Source organism: Ipomoea nil, unplaced genomic scaffold (assembly GCF_001879475.1).
Source record: "Ipomoea nil cultivar Tokyo-kokei standard unplaced genomic scaffold, Asagao_1.1 scaffold0164, whole genome shotgun sequence".
NCBI classification, from domain to species: domain Eukaryota; kingdom Viridiplantae; phylum Streptophyta; class Magnoliopsida; order Solanales; family Convolvulaceae; genus Ipomoea; species Ipomoea nil.
In genome coordinates, this window is record NW_017616592.1 from 1,442,448 (window position 1) to 1,467,226 (window position 24,779).

Sequence of the window (24,779 nt, forward strand, 5' to 3'; positions counted from 1 at the left end):
AGATGATATGATGTATTATATTCTGAGTATGGAAAACCATTATCCGGGTTAGAAGGTATCCCATGTAATGGTGCAAACAATTAACTAACGTAAGAATTGCGACTTTTCCTAAGTATATCATTGGTTGGTCCCAAAAAGAATTCAAATTTTGTGTAAGTAACAAAACTCACCAAAAATGAACAAATGGGTAATACTATGAAGGCAAACAGCTGGAAGATTTTGTGGTTCCAGCAAATTCCGATGTATGGGTCTTACTGTGAACCCTAATTAACGTCAGCCAATGGATTTTGATCGTGGCCAATGGTCTCAATAAGGTATTTTCACCGACAAGAATTTTGTAGAGTTAAAGTGTAATACTTATGAGGATAAGCGTGATACTCTTGATAAAAATATAATAATAGTTTTAAATAAAAAATATAATATTATGGGTTAAAAAGTTACTTATGATGAAAATTGTAATACTTATTAGGAACACGATCTATCTCACGAATGAGGTTATGACTTATGAGAGTCCGTGAGACGGTCTCTTAGAAGATTTTGCCTTTTATTATTTGAAGTACTATTTTTTTTTTTTTTAATAATAGTCTCTTGGATCAAATAAAAACAATGTTGCATGAGAGAATATAATTAAGAAACACTCAGAGTCGTCGATCTAAGAAGATTTAATGACTTTACAGTAAGGAGAGTGGAAAAAATACAATGACATTTTCGTAAATAACTCAATTTTAAAGTGCAATTAACAACATTATAAAATGCAGCTAACAACATTATAGAGTACACCGGTCATATGTACAAGTGTGATGAACATATGTACTATGTAACTTTGGTTAGCTTAGAAGCACTTTATAGTGTTACAAATTACAAGTTTCACTATAAAGTTTGAGTTATTTTTTTTTTTTTGGGAAAATGGTCAAATAGGCCCTCAAACTTTTTCTAAAGAGTCAATTAGTCCCTTCAACTTTTTACAGGTGCAATTACACCCATGAACAATGTATTTTGATGCAATGAAACCCAAATACAGGTAAATGACCTGCTATCATAGGTCATTGAAGATCCGGTGTATTTCCGACGTATTTTTTGACAAAAAGTGACCGGCGACCGGTCGCCAATCACAGATAAGACAACCACTGGTTTCCTTCTCCAGCGATCGCCTTCTCCGGTTGAGAAAATCACCACAGTGGTGCCCTTTTCAACTGGATAAGGCAACCCAGATTTGGGTTCTGGGTTGCCTTCTCCGGCGAGATGGTGACCACAGTGGTCGCCTTTTCGTCCAGAGAAAGCAACACAATCTGGGTTGCCTTTTCCAGTTGAGAAGGCCACCAATGTGGTGGCCTTCTCAACCGGAGAAGGCGATCGTCGGAGAAGGCAACCAGTGGTTGCCGTGACCGACAACCGGTCGCCGGTCACTTTTTGTTGAAAAATACGTCGGAAATACGCCGGATCTTCAATAACCTACGATAGCAGGTCATTTACCTATATTTGGGGTTCATTGCATCAAAATGCATTGTTCGTGAGTGTAATTGCCCCTTTAAAAATTTGGAGGGGCTAATTGACTCTTTAGCAAAAGTTTGAGGGCCTATTTGACCCTTTTCCTTTTTTTTTTTTTTTTTTTTTTTTTTTTTTTAAAAAGTCACCACATTTTTCAAGAAATGCATTATGTAGCTTTGCTTAATTTCACTTTGTAGTATTAAAAGTTTCACTTTATAGTGTTACTACACTTTAAAGACTGAGTTATTTACAAAAATTTCACCGTATTTTTTTTTCTAATTGCTTCAGATCTGTTAGATCTTTTAAAATTGACAACTCTGATCGATTTTTAATTCACTCTTGATGAACCGTTCACACACACATTTCCGTCCACTTTAAAATCGAAATCCTGCTATTTCCGTCCAACGAAAGTTGGACGGAAAACGGGGGTTATTGGTCGGAAACTCGGTTTCCGACCAACATTCCGTCCAAATCGAGGGCCCGGAAAAATGAACATCGGTAATTCCGTCCAACATGACATGTTGGTCGGAAGTCTCGACCAACAGGTCCAAGTTGGACGGAAAATCCGGATAATAACCTAGGGGTGGGCACTTCGGTTCGGTTTATCCGAACCGAACCGGACTAGTAATAGAAAATCGAACGGTTCGGGATTTTGTAACCCGAACGGTTTAGTACCGAGCTGAAACCGAAACCGAAACCGAACGGTTTGGCAAAAACCGAACCGAACCGAATGCTATATAATTTTTTTAATAAATAATAATAATAATAATAATAATAATAATAATAATAATAATAATAATAATAATAATAATAATAATAATAATAATAATAATAATAATAAAAGAAGTAAATCCAAGTTCCTTGATGTCTGCTCCGCCGTTCAGTTCTCATTCTTACTGGTACCGAACCATACATTTTTTTTTTTATTTCTTTATAGCTTGTTTTCTACATTGCACTTTTGTTGTTTGTCGCAATTGTTCTTTACCTCACAATTATATCTAACTTGAGTTATATTTACAATATTCAGTATTTTCCTTAGTTTCATGTTTTTCTATAAATTTAATGTGTTTTACAGTCATTCTAATTTTGATTTCCAGTGCACTATAATTATTTTCTAGTACTGGAATATATTTCGAGTGCCCTAGCAATGATAGATTGTTTCCAAAAATTAACTATATAGTAATTGACACTAGTTCTTTTAATATCAACTATACAGATAGATGATTATTCATTTTATCAATAAAAATCAATGTTGCAAAAAACGTTAGGCACCCCCTAGGCGCCAAGGGGGCGCCTAGCGCCTAAGGCGCCGATTTTTTTTTTAATTAAAAATTTTCAAAATTTAGTAATAAAACATAAGATTTTCATAGTTATTTCTTAGAAACTATTTACGAAAGTGGTTGTAAATTTGTTCAAAAGATTGTTTAAACCATCTAAATACATAAAAAAACTAAAATTAAGAGCTAAAGAAGCATTTTTTTGAGAAATTAGTGGACCAAACCGAGTCAAAAGTTATGCCTCCCGGAACTTTTCCCACATTTTCAAAAAAAAAAAAAAAAAAAAAAAAAACATTTCACGAACCGGTCGTTTAGGCGGCCGGCCGCGGAGGAGGCCGCCGAGGCCATTCCTTGCGGCGGCCTCCCACCGCCTAGCGCCTAGGCGCCGATTTTGCAACACTGATAAAAATATTCCAACTGAGCCAACTGAAGAGTCGATTGTGCAAAAACGTTAACTGATGTTTGGTAATTAGTACTTAGTATTGTGTTTGAACTTTGGATTACTATTTTGTTATATAATGTTTAGAGTTTGAATTAGAATTATGTGAATATGTATTGTTTGATAGTATGTTCGAAAAATTAGAAAATGTTGAAATTTGGGGATCTTAAACCGAAGCGAATTAAATCCGAACCGAACCCTAATGTTAAACCGAATGGTTTAACTTTTTTAAAACCGAAAAACCGAAATCGAAAAAAACTGAACCGAAACCCGAAACGCCCATCCCTATAATAACCCACCATTTTTAGAATGGGAATTTCCGTCCAACTTTGACCCGTTGGAAGATAATCCGGATGGTAACCACCATTTCTTAAATGTGATTTCCGTCCAACTTTGACCCATTAGACAGTAATTCCAACCAACCGGTTGGTCAGAAATTGTGACTAACGTTGACCTTTTGGACGGAAATTTCGCATGATAATCCACCATTTTTAGAATGGGATTTTCCGTCCAATTTTGAGCGGTTGGATGAAAATTACCACCAATAGCTCTATTGGTCGGAAATTGGCAGGAGAATTTAAATTATTAATTTTTATTTTTTTTTTTGTATTTTGATCTTGCTATAATTTGGTTTTACCTCTTGTCAATATAATCTATATGATCAACAAAGTAATATACATAGTATCTAAATTCACAACAAAAATATTTAAATATATAAAGTTATTTACAACAAAAAGATAGTTTAGTGTGTATAAATATTTAAGCAGTGCAGTATATTGTCATACACACCAAAAAAGAGTCATACAAACATGAAGTACTCAATCTTCATCAGAAGCAGCTTGTGTTTCATCATTTAGTGAGCTGGAGTTGAACATCTCAGGATTTGCACTGAATTGTGCAAATATAGCACCCATCTTTGCAAGTTCTTCTTTGATAATCTTGTTTTCTTCCTGAAACATTTTATTTTCTTCTCTCATTTGTTGAATTTCTGCCATCAAAGTTGCATTTGAAGATGACGCTCCAGCCTGAGATTTTGATTTCTTTGAAGCTTCAGAAAAATAGTGTTGCGTATCCGAGCCAAAGCCATATACTTTGCCTCCCCTCTTTACACCACCGGTGGCTTCCAACCACAGCTCTACATCTGATGCATCAGTCTGAGTCTGTCGCAATTCACTCATTGTATCCTATAAAATAAGATATACACATATTGAGACAGAATGTTGCCAAGGGAGAAAGAAGAATAAGAATAGGAATACTCAATTCAGACATATACACATATATTACAACTTAATTAGAAGCTCTTAGCATGAATCAAAAATTAGAGTTCGGAGTCCAATAAAAAGTACCATACGAAGTACACATTAAGTATTATTTACTTTTACCACCCCAATCAGCAAAAATAACAAGAAAGGTTAGAATCTACAAAACATGGAAAGACTTAAGCTGGCAAGAAAATATTAAACAAAAATTGTGGAAACTAAGGGCACACCGAATCATTTATCATGTGTAAGAGCTCAGTTTCTGGGTAGCTTAAAGCAAGAGGGACAGCTACACCTCCGCAAAAACAAGTCCCCACTATTCCAGCAACAAACTCATCACAGGGTTTAGCCAAAATTGGACCAGTAGTTAATGTGAAGCTACTGGCATCAATCAAGGTGATATATATATATATGTACCAAGTCTTATTTAGAAGATCTTAGCATGAATCAAGGTGAAGCTGTTGGCATCAATCAAGAATTGCAGTAGTTAATGCTTATATTAATTGCAGTTATATGGACTCTGTATGTAATCCTACTTTTCTAAAACAAAGTATTTTCATTTACTAAAATAATTTAATGTGACACTTTTAATAGAGCTAGGTTATATTAGAAAAGATTCTTACCACAACTTTTTGAGCTTTTGCATAAACATATGCTCCATCTCCATTTTTCCGTTTATGAGTGTGTTGATACAACTCTGCAAGACTTGGATCTTTTTCAAATTTTTCTTTCTATTCAAGAATAATGCAACATATTTAGTATAATTTTATAAGTAAGCTATTTTAATTTTATTTTTTTCTTCAAACTTACCAGTCTTCGGCGATGTTCAGTCATAGTAATAGAACCACAACTGTGAAGCGATGCACCTAGTCCTCCAGAATTTGAATTTTTATTAATCTTGTTTTTCTCCAAGAGTTTTTTGAAATCATCACTTTTCAAAATGCGGACCAACTCATCTAGCACATCATTAGGAATCCAATGTGGTTTGTCTTTGTTTGTTGACAAGCCCACGCGAACCTGTCGCAGATGATCTGTAAGGAGCTTTGCAGCTCTTTCTCAAAGATGCAATGTACAGTATTCTCCTCTAGTGGATCCCATCTATAATTTTTCTATAATCATAAAAACAGAAAATTAGCAAACAAGTAATGTTTTACTGAAAAAACACAGTTATGTAACCACTCAACAGAAACAACACAACACTATATCCTGTAAGTATGCACAACAATGGCTCTAGACTTTATTACAAAGTAGTAACTAATCACTAGACACTTCCCACATCTCATAGAGAAACTTTACCAACTTAGCATTGTAACTTGGGATTATGCATTGCAAATCAATATGTAGGGAGTGGGCTATATGCATATAACTTCATTCCACCTACCCACTGAATAATCTGTACAAAGAAGCTAACAACTAAGAAACTTCAATAAAATCCAAAAAACAAAACAGTCATTATTGACACATCTAAAAGTTATCCACCCAGGCAAACAGATCTTGACCATCCACACTATCCACCACCAACACTAGTCAACTAATCTTTTACCTATTCCACAACACCCCCAAAAGCATCCCAGTTCAATACATCGTTTTCTCACAAATTTTTTTTTTAAAAAAATCAACTACCATAAAAAGGGTTAATGAGTGGATTGCTAATAACAGTTCAACAGCAAATAGGCTAATAAACCGTTTAAAATAGGCTAACAAAATGTTTAACAGTTCAATATATCGTTAACAGTTCAACAGCAAATAGGCTAATAACATAATAGTTTAACAGTTCAATACATCGTTACCTGGTAGGGTTATATGAAGGATCCCAGAGGACACATATCATCACCAATAGCAAATAGGCTAATAAAATCCAGTTGCATGCCTGCGAAAATGAATATGTTAGCACTTGGTGAGATTTCACCATTTCTCGTTACTCTGAGTAAAGAAACAGAAGAGAAATGAGGGAAGAAAACCTCATAACCTATCCAGGCAACACAAAGCAGAACTGAAATGGCAAGAGCATTGACATCTTGTATTCTCAACTCTTTAGCCCTAAAACATTAGCGGGAGATTTCCCCCCTAGATTTTGTTTCTGGCGGGCTCCACTAGATTTTGCCTCCCAAATTTGCTAGGGAAAATGGCACTTTTTTCCCCTGTGTTGTTTACATATAGTATATTTTCCCCCTGTGTTGTTTATGTAACCACTTTATCCCCCTCAATTATTTTTGAAGTGGCTATTTTCCCCCCTCTCCGTTAAATAAGTGTTAGGGCTGTTAAATATGAGGGTAAAAATGACATTTCATTTATTATTATTATTATTATTATTATTATTATTATTATTATTATTATTATTATTATTATTAAAATATAATAAACTATGTTAACATTTCTTTAAATTAATACTCCGTATAATTTAACTTTTTTATTTTTAATTTTTTAAAAATATTATTAAACACAAAAAAATTAATTTAACAATTTAAAAAATTGACGAAGTAACTAAAAAAGAGTTAAATTAATTAATAAATTATAAATAAGATAAGTAAGATGAGACAGAGAAAATAAGCACTGTCATTAAAAAAAAAACAAAATATGATTTAAGCACATAATAATAATAATAATAATAATAATAATAATAATAATAATAATAATAATAATAATAATAATAATAATAATAATAATAATAATAATAATAATAACAATAATAATAACAATAATAACAATAATAACAATAATAATAACAATAATAATAATAATAAGTGAAATGCCATTTTTATCCTATATTTAACAGCCCTAACACTTATTTAACGGAGAGGGAGGAAAATAGCCACTTCAAAAACAATTAAGGGGAATAAAGTGGTTACATAAACAACACAGGGGGGAAATATGCTATATGTAAACAACACAGGGGGAAAAAGTGACATTTTCCCAATTTGCTAAGTATTCCTTTTATATGGGGATAAATACCGCAATAATGACTTCTCCCCTTTTTATCTAATAATAATAATAATAATGATGATGATGATGATGATGATGATGATGATGATGATGATGATGATGATGATGATGATGATGATGATGATGATGATGATGATGATGATGATGATGATGATGATGATGATGATGATGATGATGATGATGATGATGATGATGATGATGATGATGATGATGATGATGATGATGATGATGATGATGATGATGATGATGATGATGATGATGATGATGATGATGATGATGATGATGATGATGATGATGATGATGATGATGATGATGATGATGATGATGATGTATCTTAATCGAATTAGCTTTAAAAAAAGCATAAAAAGTAAAATAAAAAATAACATTAAAAAAGTTGTAGGACCAATCACTCATCTTCTCCATCATCAGTATCTTCAAAAACAACTTCTTGATCAGTTTCTTCACTATCATCCTCTATTTCATTTTGTTCATCTAGCCCATCAAGACCTCCAATTGTGTCGACTTCAACTTCAGTCAAAGCAAGTGGAACATGTAATAATTCTTCTGTCTCCTCTTAAACTACACTCACATCATTTGTTGGCACATGTATGTTATCTTGTTGATAAGTCTCAGTGTGCTTATAAGCATTATTATCGATGGTTCCTCTTGGTCTAACATTTAAAACAACCCACCAATTCAATTTTTCCCTTATACTTCTAGGATATGGAATATAACACACTTGACATGCATTTTGTGCAATTATAAAAGGATCATACTTCCTATATCATTTCCTACAATGAACCTCCACAAGACCACTATCAGAATTCAATTTTGTACCTGTATTTGGGGTTGGGTCAAACCATTTGCAATTAAAAAGCACCACCTTCTTTAATGGAATATTTGGATACTCCACTTCAATAATCTCTTTCAAAGTGCCAAAGAAAAGTGAATAACCATGTGACAAACTTGTTCCCTTTATGGATACTCCAAAATTATTTGTTGCCTTTCTAATACAATGTTGTTCAGTTTGGAACTTGAAACCATTAACCACATACTCGTTGTATGTAATGGCTTGCATTAGTGGGCCACATGCCAAATCAATCAAGGCTTGATTTCCCACATTATTTGCAGGATTGTATACATGCCAAGTTCAATTGTTAAAAGATGTTTATAGCATATATATGAATAAAAAATAAAAAAAAAATTTAAAACATATTACATAATCTCTAAACCAGCTTGCAAAACTCCTCTCAACTTCCTGGTCAATCTCCTCATTAGTGGCACCTGGATTATACTGGCGTAAACCTGTCTCATACAACCTACAATGACAAAATTTGTAATTAGTCAAAACACAATAATGCATATTGATGAACATCTTCAGACAATAATGCATACCGTAAAATTGGTTGAACATCTTCACAGTTAAGTAATATATATTGATGAGCTGTGAATCGCTCTTTGGTGTCCAAATATCTTTGACCTTTTGCGCCGATTGGACGACCTGGTCGATTGAAAATGGATAAAGTTGTAGGCAAATTCGGGTGAATTCCACCATCATTCAAATTTCGACCAATGCGTGTCCTCCTACTTTGTACATGATCTTCAAAGTAAAATGAAGTGAAATGTGTTGTCTCTTCAATCAAGTATGCATCACATATCAACCCTTCAACATATCTCTTATTCTTCATTTTAGATTTCAGATGGTTAATGAACCTTTCAAATGGATACATCCAGCGATATTGGACTGGTCCACCTAAATGTGCTTCATCAGCCAAGTGTATAGGCAAGTGTTCCATGCAATCAAACATCGCTGGAGGAAAAATACGCTCTAACTTGCAGAGTATAAGGACAATAGAAGTTTTCATTTCATTCAACGTGTCGACCCTGAGATTAGTTGAGCATAGATTTTGAAAAAAAGTGCTTAACTCAACTAAAGCCTTCCAGTGTGATTTTGGTAAAAAGAAAAAGGCAATTGGCAAAAGACGCTACATAAAAATGTGGCAATCATGACTTTTCAACCCACATAATTTTGAACACGTTGAATCTACACAGTTACTTATATTTGAAGAAAATCCATCAGGTAATTTTAGAATTTTTAACCACTCATAAACAGCAATCTGATGATCTCGGCTCAAACTGTAGCTCGCCTTTGGCATAAGATATCGTCCATTATGTTCCACCAATTCCAACTGTGGCCTATGACATAAATCCTTTATATCCAAACGAGCAGCAGGTGTGTCTTTGTTTTTCCTTGTTCCTTTAACATCAATAACCAATATGGTAAATCTCAGAAGATACTTCTTTTCTTCCAATTATGTGAACCCTTCAAGTCGACCGATTGGGCTATCAGTAATCTTTAGGAACATCATTACAGTAGCCAACAATTCTTCTCCTGTCCAAATCCTCGGGGGTCTTGACTTCTCTACCCGTTGTTTGATGAAAGAATCATGATTTTTTCTAAAGGGATGATCCATTGGAAGAAATTGTCGATGACAATCAAACCAACATGTCTTACGCCCATTCTTTAAATAAAAAGATTTAGTGCAATAATTGCAATAAGGACATGCTAGTTTCCCGCGGTTTGCCATCCAGATAACATACCGTAAGCAGGAAAGTCATTGATGGTCCACATCAACATAGCTCGCATCATAAAGTTTTGCTTTAACGAGACATCATAAGTTAAAACTCCTATCTCCCATAGCAATTGCAACTCATTGATTAAAGGTTGTAGATACACATCAATATTGGTCTTTGGGTTGTGCTCCCCAGGAATAATACAAGTTAAAAATGTATATGGGGGAGTCATGCACATTGAAGGTGGAAGATTATATGGAACAACCATAACTGGCCAACAAGAATATGATTTAGCATTTAAACCAAATGGAGAAAAGCCATCAGAACACAAACCTAATATGAAATTACGAGGATCTGCTGCAAAGTCAGGATATTGACTATCAAAGTGTTTCCATGCCTCACCATCAGAAGGATGACACATAACACCTGGTTGGCGACGATTTTCATAATGCCATCTCATGTGCTCAACAGAACTAGGTGATGCATACAATCGCTGCAATCTAGGGATGAGTGGTAAGTAATGCATCCTTTTCTTGGGCACTTCTTTCCCACGAGTACAATTAGGTGGAGTGGTTTAAAATGAGGCTCACCACAAAACTTACACTGTCTATCATTGATATCAGACTTATAGTATAACATGCAGCTATTAACACAACAATCAATCTTCTCATGATCAAGACCAAGCTTTGAGATCAATTTCTTTGAATCGTAATACCTAGACGGTACTCGATTATCTGGACCCATTATATGCTTATTGAACTCAAATATTTCATCCATTGCTAGTTGCGGAATGTTATAGCTTGCCTTTATATTCATCATCTTAAGTGCATATGACAACTCTGTTTCCTCAGCACAAGTAGGGGATAAAGGTTGCCTAGCAGTGCTTAATAAATCATAAAAGTTTTGTGCACTTGTATGTGGATCTTCTTCTTGGTTATTTTGCACATTAAATGGAATAAATGGTGAACCACCTACATCAAACACCATTGTTTCATAATGATTGTTTTCATTACGTGTCTCTGGAAATTGTTCATTTACTGTGGGAATAGGCTCACCGTGAGACGTCCATACCCAATAATACGGTTCAAATCCCTTCTTATACAAGTGAACACGGGCTTCATCAGCACTATTCTTGCATTTACTACATGAATATCTAATTTGTATTTGTCGACTTGTATACTGTAAGTGTGCATGCATAATTAACAAATTCATCAACACCAGCTAAAAATTCATCAATGTATCCTCTCTTTCCCGGTAACAATCGATTATACATCCATTTTCGATGTTCTGGTATACTATCCATATATGCCTAGTATAAAAATACAAATATCTCAAAATCACAAAAATATTACACACACACACACACACACACACACACACACACACACACACACACACACACACACACACACACACACACACACACACACACACACTGTTATTATTATTATTATACACGCACAAACATTGTTTATATATATATATATATATATATATATATATATATATATATATATATATATATATATAACACTCACTACTGGAAATTATGAAATTTTCGACCACTTGAAAGTGATCTTAAATCTAATTGATACCAAAAAGTGGTCGGAAATAGCAACAAAGGTTTTTCCGGATACCAAAATTGGTCAGAACAAGGCTTTCGACTTGATTTAAGATCACTTTTAGGTGGTCGGAAATTCCATAATTTTCAGTAGTGACTGTTATTTTAAATTTGTAAGTAAATAACAACTCAAAATCACAAAAACTATCCATATACTATACACAAAGGATTTTATATAATAACATTGCAATTGTATGTTCATATACTATACACAAACACAAATTAAAAGTTATTATTTTTAAATAATACCTGAATTTAGAATATATTTTGTCGAAAATAACACTAGATGTTGTTATCCATGCTAATTTTGAACAAAGAAGCAAATTTTTACAATGGAGAAAAGTTGAAGAAAATAAGCTGAAATGCACAGGTTGAACCTTAAAGATTCAATCCGTCCAACATTTTGTTGGACGGTAATTAGTAATACCTACCAGTTTCTATTTCACCTACCTGTCAATTCAATTTTCCGTCCAACGTGCAACCGTTGGACGGTACTGACCAACATTTTTTGTAGGTCGGAACTTCCGTCCAACGCACGACTGTTGGACGGAATATTCGCCCAATTTTCCTTCCACTTCTATTTACAACAAAAAGTTGTGATTTTTTGCAAATTACCGACCAACATTGTTATTGAACGGAAATGTTGGACAAAAATAGACAAATTTCCAGCAGTGATACACACATGCACACACACGCATACACACATAAACCCTTAACAATTGATAAAATGTCATCATCCTCGTGGATATGAAAATAAAAACGAAGACAAAAATCATTTTTAAGTTGTTAGCTAGAATATATAGGTAGTTAAATTCAACAATTTTTTTTTAAGATAGTATTTAGGGGGCGTTTGGTTCAGGTCATCTGAATCTGGCATTGTTATATTACCTTTTTTGGTTCAAGTTATGAGATTACTAGGTAATGTTATATTACTTGAAAGCTGATGTGGCGGTAATGTTTCAAGGTAATGTGATTACCCCCATTTTTTTTAGGTAATCTTAGATTACCTTGAATTATTCCAATTTTACCCTTGTTAACTAATCTTTATATAATAATAATAATAATAATAATAATAATAATAATAATAATAATAATAATAATAATAGTGATAATAATAATAATAATAATAATAATAATGATGAAATTAATATATGTTTATATAATTAAATATACATATGTGTATATATTTATATATTTAGTTTTTTTTTTAATATTTAAGTTTTGATATACATTCATAGATATAAATAAACAAAAAACACACATAATATATATATATATATATATATATATATATATATATATATATATATATATATATATATATATATATATATATATATATGAAAAAGTTCAAATGTGGCGCGCGGGGTCTTCCCGTGTGGCCATAATACACCAACAATGTTAACAATATGCACCAATAGTGTAAGGAAACACACCACAATGAAATGCAATAAAACATCAAAAAATACACAACAGAGCCCAAAAAATACACCATATAACTCACCACCCCCAATGGGGTATTTTCGAATACTGTATGGTGTTTTTACTCACACCTAATGTGTGTGTTTGGTGATGCGTACCTAATATCTCTCTGTTTTCTGTGGTGTATTTCCTAACGTTGATGGTGTATATTTGTTGAACTATTGGTGATGCCGCACCGTCGCACCATAAGACACCGCCGCACCTGAACTCGCCTATATATATATATATATATATATATATATATATATATATATATATATATATATATATATATATATATATATATAGAGAGAGAGAGAGAGAGAGAGAGAGAGAAAATTTCAATTTTGGTCATACGACTATAGGGGCCTTGTTAATTTCAACACCTAACTTTCAAAAGTATCAATTCAGTACCTTGAGTATATAATTTTTCTCAATTTTGGTCATTCCGACCAATTTACCGGTCAAATTCGACCAGAAAAAATAATAGGCACAAAACTGAGGGGCAAATGAGTCTTTTCCTCCTCCTCCTCTCGGCTGCTTCATCTCGGCTTCATCTTCTCCTCCGCCGTCGCCGACCACGGCTGCTTTCCGGTTTCCCCCGCCGCCGGACCTCCGGTTTCCTCCTCTTGGAGCGGCGTTGGGTTTAGAAGAACCAGAGAAGAGAAGCGTCGACCAAACGCACAGGCTTTGCGCCAGGGGGCATTGGAGACCTCACGAAGATGGCAGGCTGCGAGAGCTCGTTGCTAAGCACGGCCCGCAGAACTGGAACCTGATTGCTGAAAAGATTCCTAGGAGATCAGGTACGTAGATACGATGATTAATTAAGGAATCATATATAATTAGTTGGTTAAGTGTTTGTTGATTAAGTTAAGATTGGAAATGAAATGGAACAGGGAAGAGCTGCAGATTGAGGTGGTTCAACCAGCTGGACCCGAGGATAAACACGAAGGCGTTCACGGAGGAGGAAGAGGAGAGGCTACGGGCGGCGCACGGCAGAGGAGAAGATGATCAGGGCGGTCGTGGTCGGCGACGGCGGAGGAGAAGATGAAGCCGAGATGAAGCAGCCGAGAGGAGGAGGAGGAAAAGGCTCATTTGCCCCTCAGTTTTGTGCCTATTATTTTTTCCGGTCGAATTTGACCGGTAAATTGGTCGGAATGACCAAAATTGAGAAAAATTATATACTCAAGGTACTGAATTGATACTTTTGAAAGTTAGGTGTTGAAATTAACAAGGCCCCTATAGTCGTATGACCAAAATTGAAATTTTCTCTATATATATATATATTATTGAGGGCATTATTGTAAATTGATCCATATAGCCTAAAATATAACCCTGAACCAAACAAGGTAATATTATATTACACCATCCAAACCAAACACACAAGGTAATCTTACATTCCCAAAATCTCACATTACCTTCTAGGAGGTAATCCTATTACCTGGGGTAATCCAAGATTCCGTGATATTGTTGTTTGAGAATAAAATATATAACATTATGCCTTTATATGTTTTAATATGTTAACTGATAATATTAAAAAAGTAATTTGATCAAATAACATTTCTATAAATAGTTATGCAATTCACTATCAAAATCGATAACATAATTCTGTATTTACAATCCTACTAACAGCTAATACGCTAGTTGTCAAAACCATGTCTTAAACGAATAATATTTATTTTTAAAAAAATAAAATTCTTAAATTACTAGTTTAATATAGAAGTCCTATATTTGGACTCACCAAACAGCTAAACACAACGTTTCAAATACGTTTGAAATGGACTCGGAAGACTTTGGGCAATATTTTATGACTATATTAACAATTTAGGAATGGAAATATTCTTCATATTCGAGATTTGACAAGTGAAAACTGTAATTTTTATATTTATTTACAATATAAATTACGTGTTATTTATGGCAGATTTAGATTCCATAAATTAATTGATTCTATCCCAAGTGAAATTTATGACGAGCATTTAAAAATAAAATATTAAATTAAATACTTTTTCCATGTCAAAAAAGTATTTTATTTTATCACTAAGGAACAAAAATACGGAGTAATATTCTTTAGAAATTCTATGCACTTTAATTTTCCGACCAAACAGCCAAACTCCCCAAGTCCGTTCAATTTTGTTCTTTCAAAAAATAAATTTAAAAGTTTATTTTACTTTTTATTCTTTAATTATAATAATGTTTTCATTTTTATTTCTCAATTTAATTTGTTTCACTTTTAACTTTTCTATGTTAAAAATGATTAACTTTTTAGTTTAAAATATTCAAAATACCTTTTGTAGCATGTTTGGTTAAAGGGAAATTGGAGCTCCTTTCTCGCTTAAATTTTGGAAAATGAAAATTTTCATAATTTGGTCGAAAGGAAATGCAAATCCTACACCTACACCCACTAAGAATTGCAATACTATGTTGCAAAGACTAAATTGTCCTTCACTAATAATCTTACATCATTTTCTAAGATTTACAATATTATGGGCATTTTTGTCTTTATATTACTTATTCCCTTTTAATTCTCACTTAAACCAAACACTATAATACAAAATTATACGGAGTAGTAATTATATTTCCACCAACCAAATAATAAAATTTGAATTTCTATTTTAATTTGATTTACGAGACAGCCTGCTATGTGAAGGTGCACTATTGGTAAAGCCCGTGTTGTGACCTAGCCGACAAAAGATTACATGAAGATAAACTAGTCTGGATTGTTCATAATTAGTGTTGCAAAAATTACGCCTAGGTGCTAGGCGATCGGCCTACTAGGCAGGGCGCTCTAGGCGGTCCCCAAGCACTTAGCGATTTTTTCAACATTGTTCATAATTGACCGGTTCAATACGAGAGACTAACAGGCTTCTTCTGCTCTCACTAAGAATTAAACTTGAAACATGATAGTTAGCAAACTAATCATCCAACCAATTCGGTTGGGTTGGCCCCATTCCTACTTTTATTCATGTTTCATGGAATTGCTAATTCCTTCATCGCAATCAATCATTATGTAAATATACCAAATGATGTTTTTTTTATAATGAAATGAGAATATTATAAAAACTAAAAATAAAATATGCTTTTCATAAACAGAGATTAAAGATGAAATAAATTTAAATTAATGAAATAAACTCTAATTATCCAAAATTGAATGAAAAGATGGGGTATGAGACAAAATTATCAAAAATTCCAAATTTGTCAATCGGAGTAAAGCCGGAGAGATGCGCGCGCACTTCGCAGTCTTGTGGGCCCTACCACAATACGATTCCTTCTCCTTCACCTTCTTCTCCCTCACTGAACTGTGAAGTCTCTGTTTCAGAATTTCTCTGATTTTCTTTTTTCTCTTTCTAAAGTCGATTGGTACATTTCTCTGAGAGAGAGAGAGAGAATCCATGATCGGGAAGTTTGATATGCAAACAACATTTCCACGTATAATCTTCTAGTGTATATATCATTTGCATTTGCATTTTTGAGGTTTTTTTTTGGTTGTTTGTATTGTATACAGAGGAAATATGGCTACGCCGCCTCCGAGAACGGCGCCGGGTCCAACGTCGCCGCCGTCGCCACCAACCAACACTACCACTCCTCCGCCTTCTGCGGGGACGCCGCCGCCACTGTCCCCTCCACCACAAGCGCCTCCACCCGCTACCCCGCCGCCGACCTCTCCTCCGCCCACGCCACCTTCAACTCCAGCTCCTTCCGTCTCTCCGCCGCCGCCAGCAACGCCGTCTGCGCCTGCTCCGACGTCTGGGCCTCCTTCCCCACCTCCTCCGTCGTCCCCATCGCCTCATTCGCCACCCTCCACCAGCCCACCTCCTCCGCCGTCCGAGTCTCCCCCATCGCCACCTTCGCCGCCGTCGGAGTCTCCCCCATCGCCACCTTCGCCGCCGTCCGAGTCTCCCCCATCGCCACCTTCGCCGCCGTCTGAGTCCCCCCCATCGCCTCCTTCCCACTCTTCTCCAGGGTTGCCTCCGCCGTCGCCGCCGCATAGAAAACCTCCTCCAGCACCTACTCCGACATCGCCGCCGCCGTCGGATAGTGGAATCTCGACGGGTTTGGTGGTCGGAATTGCCGTCGGCGGAGTGTTGATATTGGCCGTACTGAGTTTGATATTTATATGCTGTAGAAAGAGAAAGAGAAGACCGGTAGATTACTATGTTCCTCCACCTCCGCCACCCAAAGGTCATAACTTTTTCCTCCATTCTTGAAAAGCTTTGATTTTTATATGCCTTTTTGCTTTTCTTGCCTCATGAAATTCATTTATTATTATTTTTTTTCATTTTCCCATAAGAGTTCTTATAATGCAGCAGAGAGATTGAAGATTTGTATTGAGTGAATTATCTAAAAAAAACTGCAGATTTCCCCCTTTTGATTCTTTTCATTTGGCATTTTGAATCTGTATTAGAGAGTTCAGCAACGGGGTTTAGGATTAGTCTAGTGTAAGTTGGAAAAACCTAAACGGGGTATAGGATTAGTCTGTCGTAAGCTGAAAACCCTAATGTATTAAACAAAATGGTATTTGCAGGTAATGAATATGGTGGCCCTGCACAGCAATGGCAACAAAATGGTCCACCACCTCGGGATCTCGAAGTTGCAATTCCTCCGAAGCCTTCTCTATCACCTCCAGGGGCATCGTGGCCTCCACAGAGCAGTGGTGGGACTTCGTCGAATTATTCAGGGACTTCGAATCCACTTTTACCTCCTTCACCGGGGATGGCCTTAAGTATGTCGAAAAGCACGTTCACGTATGAGGAATTGGCGAAGGCGACCGATGGGTTCTCGGATGCAAACCTTCTTGGGCAAGGCGGTTTTGGGTATGTGCATAAAGGGGTCCTTACGGGTGGAAGAGAGGTTGCGGTTAAGCAACTGAAGGATGGGAGTGGACAGGGTGATCGCGAGTTTCGGGCAGAGGTTGAGATCATTAGCAGAGTCCATCACAAACATCTTGTTTCTTTGATTGGATATTGCATCGTTGGGTCTCAGAGATTGCTCGTCTATGAATTCGTCCCGAATAACACCATGGAATTCCACTTACATGGTCAGATTTGAGCTTCTTCTCCTGAAGTATTTACCAAATATGTCGTTTTATGGCTTCTGAAATGGCTCCTTACAAAGACTTGAATGTTCCAGGAAATGGAAGGCCTCCCTTGGAGTGGCACATGCGATTGAAGATCGCTTTAGGTGCTGCAAAAGGACTGGCATATCTCCACGAGGACTGTAAGTTCTTTGTTGCATTTATTCTCTTCTTTTTTCGTGTGTTGAAAGTAATTTTGTCTTAAAATTCAATGTCACGCAGGTCAACCCAAAATCATTCACCGCGATATCAAATCAGCCAATATACTTCTTGATTTCAACTTTGAGGCAAAGGTGTTCTTCTTATGCCTTGTGCAACTTTAGTCTCGTCTTTGCTTTGTGATCAATTTCTCAAACAATGTTAGCCATCTGTGATTCAAGTGATATCTTTCAAGAATCAAGATGATATGTTTATTATACTAATGAACATGCATTGTTCATTCCTTCAGGTAGCAGATTTTGGACTTGCGAAATTAACTTCTGATGCCAACACTCATGTCTCCACTCGAGTAATGGGCACATTTGGGTAACACCATTTTCTTTGTGCTGCTTTGCAATTATTGGCTATTTTGAGATTTTGGAGTGTTAAGACTCCCACATCTATAAAATAAGAGAGAATATATGAGTTTATAATGCCATGGGTTAGACTAGCTAATTGGTTGAATTCAATCTTTTAGTGTAATTTGACCCATGTTCATAATAGCCTAATTGAGTGATCAACCCACAGCGGGGTAACTTGCCCCCACTCTTATTAGTTATATATATTACCACTTTTTAAGTATTACTTCTCCATTTTTGTAATGAATTTTGATCATATTTGCATAAATCTTGGGATCACATTTAGGTATTTGGCCCCAGAATATGCTTCTTCAGGAAAACTTACTGAGAAATCGGATGTATTCTCATTTGGGGTAATGCTTCTAGAGCTGATTACCGGGCGTCGACCCTTTGACTCCAAACAAACTTTCATGGATGATAGCATGTTAGATTGGGTGAGTGGTTTATTTGATGGTTTTTCCGAGTTGTTTTCACTTTGGCTAGCCTTTGCTTTCGGTTTCTGTTGTTGCTTATTTATGACATTAACTAATAGCTTTCCCGAATGCTTACAGGCAAGGCCAATTCTCATTCGATCTCTCGAGGAAGGAAACTTTGATGCCCTTGTGGATCCACGGCTAGGAAGTGATTACGACCGCAATGAAATGGGTAGAATGGTTGCTTGCGTAGCTGCTTGTGTGCGCCATTCGGCTAAGCTTCGACCTAGAATGTCTCAGGTTTAACTCATGTCCTTATAAACTCATATATTCTCTCTTATTTTATCAATGTGGGACTCTGGCGAATTTTTGAAGTGAATGTGGTTAAAACTGAGCAGGTTGTAAGGGCATTGGAAGGAGATGTTTCCTTGTCAGATCTTAATGAAGGAATAGCACCGGGGCACAGCACAACATACAGTTCATATGGAAGTTCAGACTATGATACCGTGCAATACAACGACGACATGAAGAAGTTCAGGAAGACGGCGTTGGGAAGCCAGGAATACGGCAGTACTGGTCAGTACAGCAACCCAACCAGTGAATTCGGCTTAAATCCATCGAGCTCGAGCAGTGAAGGCCAAAATACTGGGGAAATGGTAAGTAGGCTGAAGAAAGATAGTAGAGGGTTCACTTGAAGTAGAGGGTTAAGTTTCAGTTCTTGTTCTTGATAGCAGACAGACAATACCATTTCTCTATATGAGAATTTGGAGAATAAGCTTAGTACCACAGTGTTATCATAATAATTCAGTGTTTTTCTCCCTTTGGTTACAACTATCTTACTAATTAATTGATTATTAGTAGTATGCTCTGATCCTAAATTGAAATAACTCCATTGTTGCAAAAATACCACATAGGCACCGATTAATGGGTGCCTAGGCGCTGGCCGCCTGGCTGGCTGCCTAGCGTATTACCATAATCGGTAGTCTAGGTGGTCGACCGCCTAAATGCCGCATAGTCTGCCTAGGAGCTGACCGCCTAGGTTTCCTAGGTGTTGATTAGGCTTCCTAGACATCGACAAGGCCGCCTAGGTACCGACTAGGTTTCCTAGGCACCGACAAGGCCGCCTAGGTATCGACTAGGTCGCTTAGTCGGGTGATTAGATACTGTTCCTTTAAATGGGTTATTTCACTCCAAACGACATCGTTTTAAACAAAATAACCATATATTGTTTAAACTCGAGATGTTTTTAGGTTAATATTTAATATTTTAGTATTAATTGTTAAAGTATTAAATAGTTTATAATTATCAAGTTTTAAAAAATTAGAAAATTTTAAACAAATTTTTAAAAAATAAAAAATACACGAGCGCCCCAGAAGCGCCCAACGATATTTTCAACCATGATAGACTCATGTGCCAAGTGGTTTTGCATCGCTTATATGCTTTTCCTTAATATATATAGGATATAGGATAGGGGAAAAGATCAAAGATGCAGATGTTACTACTAGTATCTTCAAAAGGATTTAAGCAAATATTATTCCCATAAATAAGATTGACAAGATAAGAAAGAGGCATCTTCATTTGCATTCATCTTTTGGCTCATTTGAAATGGGAACTGAAGCAAAACATTGTTTCCCAGATGCCTCTTTCTGCTGCTGCTCCAACCACGACAAGAACGCGCTATCTAACATGCTAAACATGTTCACATACAGAAGCTGGTATTGAACGGGGACATACCGGAAATTCACAGCTTGAGCAACAGGCCACGCGCTGCTCTCGAGCATTAGAGCAGGCAGGAAATCCCGCTTTATAGTCTCCTTCACTTGGCTGCCACTCTTGCCCGTCGAGAACCCCATGTAAGTGAAGAACAGCAGCAAGTTGAGAGGGCCAAAGACGAGGACATCCACAGCCACTTTCGTTGCGAGGAACTGCAACGAATTTGGCTGCAGTCGAAACTTGAGCTTGATGAATTGGTCCAGACCTTCATACCTGAGGCAAAGGGAATTTCATCATTCTGTTGAGCATATAACCATTAATGTGCAATTCAACTATTAGCTTAGGCTTTTAGTTAAGATGGAGCACATGCTTCAATTCATCAATGGGGGCGAGGTAGATCGATCTCAGATTCGTTTTGTTGACAGGAAACCCTTTGAAAGGAAAGGATTGCTAACCAGAAATGGCCAAACGGTCCAAAGAAGCCAGCGCCATACATGCCTGTGATCCCAACGCGTTTCCTGTCGATTGTAAGATCTTTGTTTGAACCCTGAAATATGAGTAATGGAGTTACCCTGATTCTGCAAGCTCAAAACAAAGAAAGGGGATGATATGATGCATATAAAGAAGAAGCACTCAAGTGCTACTAAGCTTCACTCCATGGATCAGAGTTCACAAACTGCAGCATTTTGGTAACAATGAATGCACCAAAAAAGAGTCCTCCAAGTCACATTTTTGCAAGGTCAAGAATTCCACTCTTACCTTGTACAAATTTGAGGAGTTAATTTCCAAAATGGTCCTCTGACTATGGCCTTTTTTCAAATTGATCCCTTGACTTTTAATTTTTTCAAAGTGGTCTTTCGACTTTTGAATTTTAAGCCAAAATGGTCTTCCGTTAGCTTTGGTGTTTAAATGAAGGGTAAAATTGAAAATTTAGATTTTGCACTCCAATTTAAAGCAATGTGTGATTCTTTTCAGCTGTCTGCATACATATTCTTCAAATTAAGTTTTTGCTCTCCTAAATCTGCAATCAAAATGTGAGATAATCAACTAGAAGGCCAAAAAAGTTAATCTTCAACTTCATCCACAAACTTCCTAAGACAAAGATTTCTAGCCTTCTAGTTGATTATCCCACATTTTGATTGCAGATTAGGAGAGCAAAAATCTAATTTGAAGAAATATGTGCACAGACTGCTGAAAGGAGTCACATATTGCTTTAAATTGGATTTCAAAACCTAAATTTCTAGTTTTACCCTTCATTTTAACATCAACTTACCGCCAAAGCTAACAGATGACCATTTTGGCTTAAAATTCAAAAGTCAGATGACCACGTTGGGGAAATTAAAAGTCAATGGACCAATTTGAGAAAAAGTCATAGTCGGAGGATCATTTTGGGAATTAACTCAATTATAACCATAAGGTTACAAGTTCGACCGCCAGCTAGAGTGACCTATTTGGTTTGAGCCGGTAAACTATGGGCAATCTAAACTGGTTTACCTCCAAAAAAAATCGCTATGCACTCCTCAAACGCCCGTTTTTTTTTTTGTTTTTGTTTTTTTTTTTATTTTTTATACTTTAATAGTTAATACTAAAATATTAAATATTAACCCAAAAAATATCTAAAATTGTAAATTGTATAATAATTTAAAGAATCAAACACAATTCCACAAAGTAACAACTCACAAGGTATTAACTTAGTTCCAAACTTCCAAATCAATTCATAAAATCATAGAGAAAATAATTAAGTTCAAACTCCAAACGATGTCGTTTTGAGTGGTTTAGGGTTATTTTGCTTAAAATGACATCGTTTTGAGCGTAATAACTCATTTAAAAAAAATACAACATTAACTAATCAGCCGACTAAGCAGACGGCCGCCTAAAACACCGATTACGGTGATATTCTAGGCGGTCAGTCAGTGTCTAAACGCTATTTTTTCAACATTAGTTTTAGTTGAGACAAAACACTTAATACTTGAACACAAAACAAAAATGTGAATATCTATAAGAGAGGTCACAGTTATGAGGCCTAGCAAACAGTAAAAGAGGGGAAATTGCAGGTGTGAAGCAGAAAAGCGAAGGCCACGAAGAATGAAGATAAGATTTTGCAAACACAAATTGTGAAAAGGGGGGAAATTACAGAGTCAGAGATGAGAAGGCGTTGTTTCTTGGAAGTGGAGATGGTGATGGATTGAGCAACGACGTCTCCAATAGCCCACAGAACTCCAGAGCTGATGACTTGGGTCTCCAATGGCCGCACGGCCAACCAATTCTGATACCACGTCCACACTCTCAACATTGGGTTTTCTTCTTCTTCCTCCTCCTGCAATGGCGGATACTGGTCTCTCTGAACTGTATTCTGGAATTACGGCCTGGAAAAACCGCTACAAATAGCAATCTGAGTATCTTCTTTGAGATAAACACTTTTTTGTTTGATTCAATATATTAAATTACGTTCCACTGGAATCTCTATGCGCGCATGGGGATAAGAACGCCGCCGCGGAGACACCAATACATTACGCCGATACTATATAGGGAGGGTAGGAGGGAACTAAAATAATAACAACATGTCAAGTACTCTGTAGTCTAATGGCACCAAGTTGCTCAACATAGGAAGTTGTGTAAATTCTCTGTGTTTCATAGATTAAGAAACTAGTTATAAACAGATACTGTATTGTAATAGAGTATTCAAAAAAATAAAAAATTAGAGTGAATAAGATAAAAATATGAAGGTTTCAATTTTTTAAAAAAATTAATTATTTGAAATATGTATTTGTTTGTCAAAAGCATTTTTAAAATACATTTGACATGAAGAAAAATAAAATAAGGGTCAAATATGCCCTCTAACTATAAGTTAAAGTGCAATTAGTTACATGAACTAACAAAAGCTCCAATTAATCCCTTCATCTCTTTAATTGTATGTAATTAAGTCCATAACTTTTTAAATTTGTGCAATTAGCTTAATTTGCAGGTAAACATGAAGTAATAGTAGGTCAAATTGATTTTAAAAAAAAATTATAAAAAATAATAATAATAATAAAAACAAAAAAATTCCGTCCAGTTAACAGAGAAGTCATGGTCGGCTTCTCCGTCAAACTGGACGGAGAAGCCGACCCATTCTCTGTCAACTGGACGGAGAAGCCTGGCGTTTTTTGTTTTTTGTTTTTTTTTTTTGTTTTTTTTTTTGTTTTTAATTAAAAATATATTATTTTAATTTTATTTTTTTTTTAAAAGAAGAAATTACTTGTAACTTAGATGTAACCTGTTAATTAACTTAATTGCACAAAAGTGGAAAGATGGAGGATCTAATTGAAACTTTTGTTAGTTGAAGGGTCTAATTACACATATTTGAAGGGTCTATTTGACCCTTATCCCAAAAAAAATACACATTTCCTACACATTTTTTTTCTAGCATACGACATTTGAATGCAGTTGTATTAACAATCTATTTACTAATTGCTGCGAACGAGTAAGTTATTTCTAACATATATTTTGATATAAATAATTTTTTTGTTATGATTTAAATTTTTTTTTATTTTTGTTCAAGTCATCCCAACTCTTCCCATTCTGGTCAATTTCATAATGACCAAATACTAATTTTGGTCTTACAAGTAAAATGTTTAGTTCTTACCAAATTTTATCCACGACTATTATTTTAGTGTCACAATTCATCACGCCAATCACTCTTTCATTTAAGACATGCCAAAATATAAAATTATTAAGGATATTTTCATCCTTTTCAAATTTAGATCTCAATTTGAGCATGAATAAAAGGAATTTAAGCCCTAAGATTGATCCATATTCGCAGTTCTCCTCAAATTAAAGTAGGATGAGGAGGAGAACTGAGAATATGGATCAATCTTAGGGCTTAAATTCCTTTTATTCATGCTCAAATTGGGATCTAAATTTTAAAATGACAAAAATACCCTTAAAAATTTAGATTTTGACATGTTTTAAACGGAGGGGTGA

General features: G+C 35.5%; 3 protein-coding genes across 5 annotated transcripts; 1 reads left to right on the forward strand and 2 right to left on the reverse strand.

The window, feature by feature from the left end:
* Positions 1-4,022: 4,022 nt before the first annotated feature.
* Positions 4,023-6,375, reverse strand: LOC109175505. The gene is made up of 5 exons (XM_019324773.1): positions 6,254-6,375; positions 5,481-5,561; positions 5,274-5,394; positions 5,087-5,194; positions 4,023-4,388 (listed from the first exon to the last, which is right to left on the reverse strand). Exons 1-5 carry the CDS (start codon positions 6,373-6,375, stop codon positions 4,023-4,025), a joined length of 798 nt encoding a protein of 265 aa, XP_019180318.1.
* Positions 6,376-16,362: 9,987 nt separating this feature from the next.
* LOC109175048 (proline-rich receptor-like protein kinase PERK1) lies at positions 16,363-19,931 on the forward strand. 2 transcript variants are annotated; one of them, XM_019324310.1, is made up of 9 exons: positions 16,364-16,894; positions 16,994-17,241; positions 17,585-18,097; positions 18,190-18,276; positions 18,356-18,426; positions 18,582-18,658; positions 18,977-19,124; positions 19,242-19,403; positions 19,502-19,931. In XM_019324310.1, the coding sequence occupies exons 1-9, from the start codon at positions 16,572-16,574 to the stop codon at positions 19,796-19,798; spliced, it is 1,926 nt and encodes a 641-aa protein (XP_019179855.1). In that variant the 5' UTR covers positions 16,364-16,571; the 3' UTR covers positions 19,799-19,931. The 2 variants fall into 2 exon arrangements, with proteins under 2 accessions (XP_019179852.1, XP_019179855.1); XM_019324307.1 differs by having other exon boundaries at positions 16,363-17,241.
* A 650-nt stretch (positions 19,932-20,581) lies between these two features.
* On the reverse strand, positions 20,582-23,335 carry LOC109175655 (protein SYM1-like). Of its 2 annotated transcripts, none has more exons than XM_019324981.1 (3): positions 22,957-23,335; positions 21,272-21,363; positions 20,582-21,089 (listed from the first exon to the last, which is right to left on the reverse strand). In XM_019324981.1, exons 1-3 carry the CDS (start codon positions 23,107-23,109, stop codon positions 20,678-20,680), a joined length of 657 nt encoding a protein of 218 aa, XP_019180526.1. In that variant the 5' UTR covers positions 23,110-23,335; the 3' UTR covers positions 20,582-20,677. The 2 variants fall into 2 exon arrangements, with proteins under 2 accessions (XP_019180526.1, XP_019180519.1); XM_019324974.1 differs by having other exon boundaries at positions 22,951-23,335.
* Between the last annotated feature and the right edge of the window lie 1,444 nt (positions 23,336-24,779).

Excerpts from the sequence above, each read along its gene's own strand:
- LOC109175505 (XM_019324773.1), bottom strand. The coding sequence starts at position 6,375 with ATGGTGAAATCTCACCAAGTGCTAACATATTCATTTTCGCAGGCATGC. Across the intron at positions 5,395-5,480 it reads TTACAGATCATCTGCGACAG|TGATGATTTCAAAAAACTCT; the intron begins GTTCGCGTGGGC and ends CATTTTGAAAAG. Across the intron at positions 5,195-5,273 it reads CTGAACATCGCCGAAGACTG|AAAGAAAAATTTGAAAAAGA; the intron begins GTAAGTTTGAAG and ends ATTCTTGAATAG.
- LOC109175048 (XM_019324307.1), top strand. The coding sequence starts at position 16,572 with ATGGCTACGCCGCCTCCGAGAACGGCGCCGGGTCCAACGTCGCCGCCG. Across the intron at positions 17,242-17,584 it reads TCCACCTCCGCCACCCAAAG|GTAATGAATATGGTGGCCCT; the intron begins GTCATAACTTTT and ends TGGTATTTGCAG. Across the intron at positions 19,404-19,501 it reads TTCGACCTAGAATGTCTCAG|GTTGTAAGGGCATTGGAAGG; the intron begins GTTTAACTCATG and ends AAAACTGAGCAG.
- LOC109175655 (XM_019324974.1), bottom strand. The coding sequence starts at position 23,109 with ATGTTGAGAGTGTGGACGTGGTATCAGAATTGGTTGGCCGTGCGGCCA. Across the intron at positions 21,364-22,950 it reads GCCTTCTCATCTCTGACTCT|GGTTCAAACAAAGATCTTAC; the intron begins GTAATTTCCCCC and ends CTCATATTTCAG. Across the intron at positions 21,090-21,271 it reads GGACCGTTTGGCCATTTCTG|GTATGAAGGTCTGGACCAAT; the intron begins GTTAGCAATCCT and ends CCTTTGCCTCAG.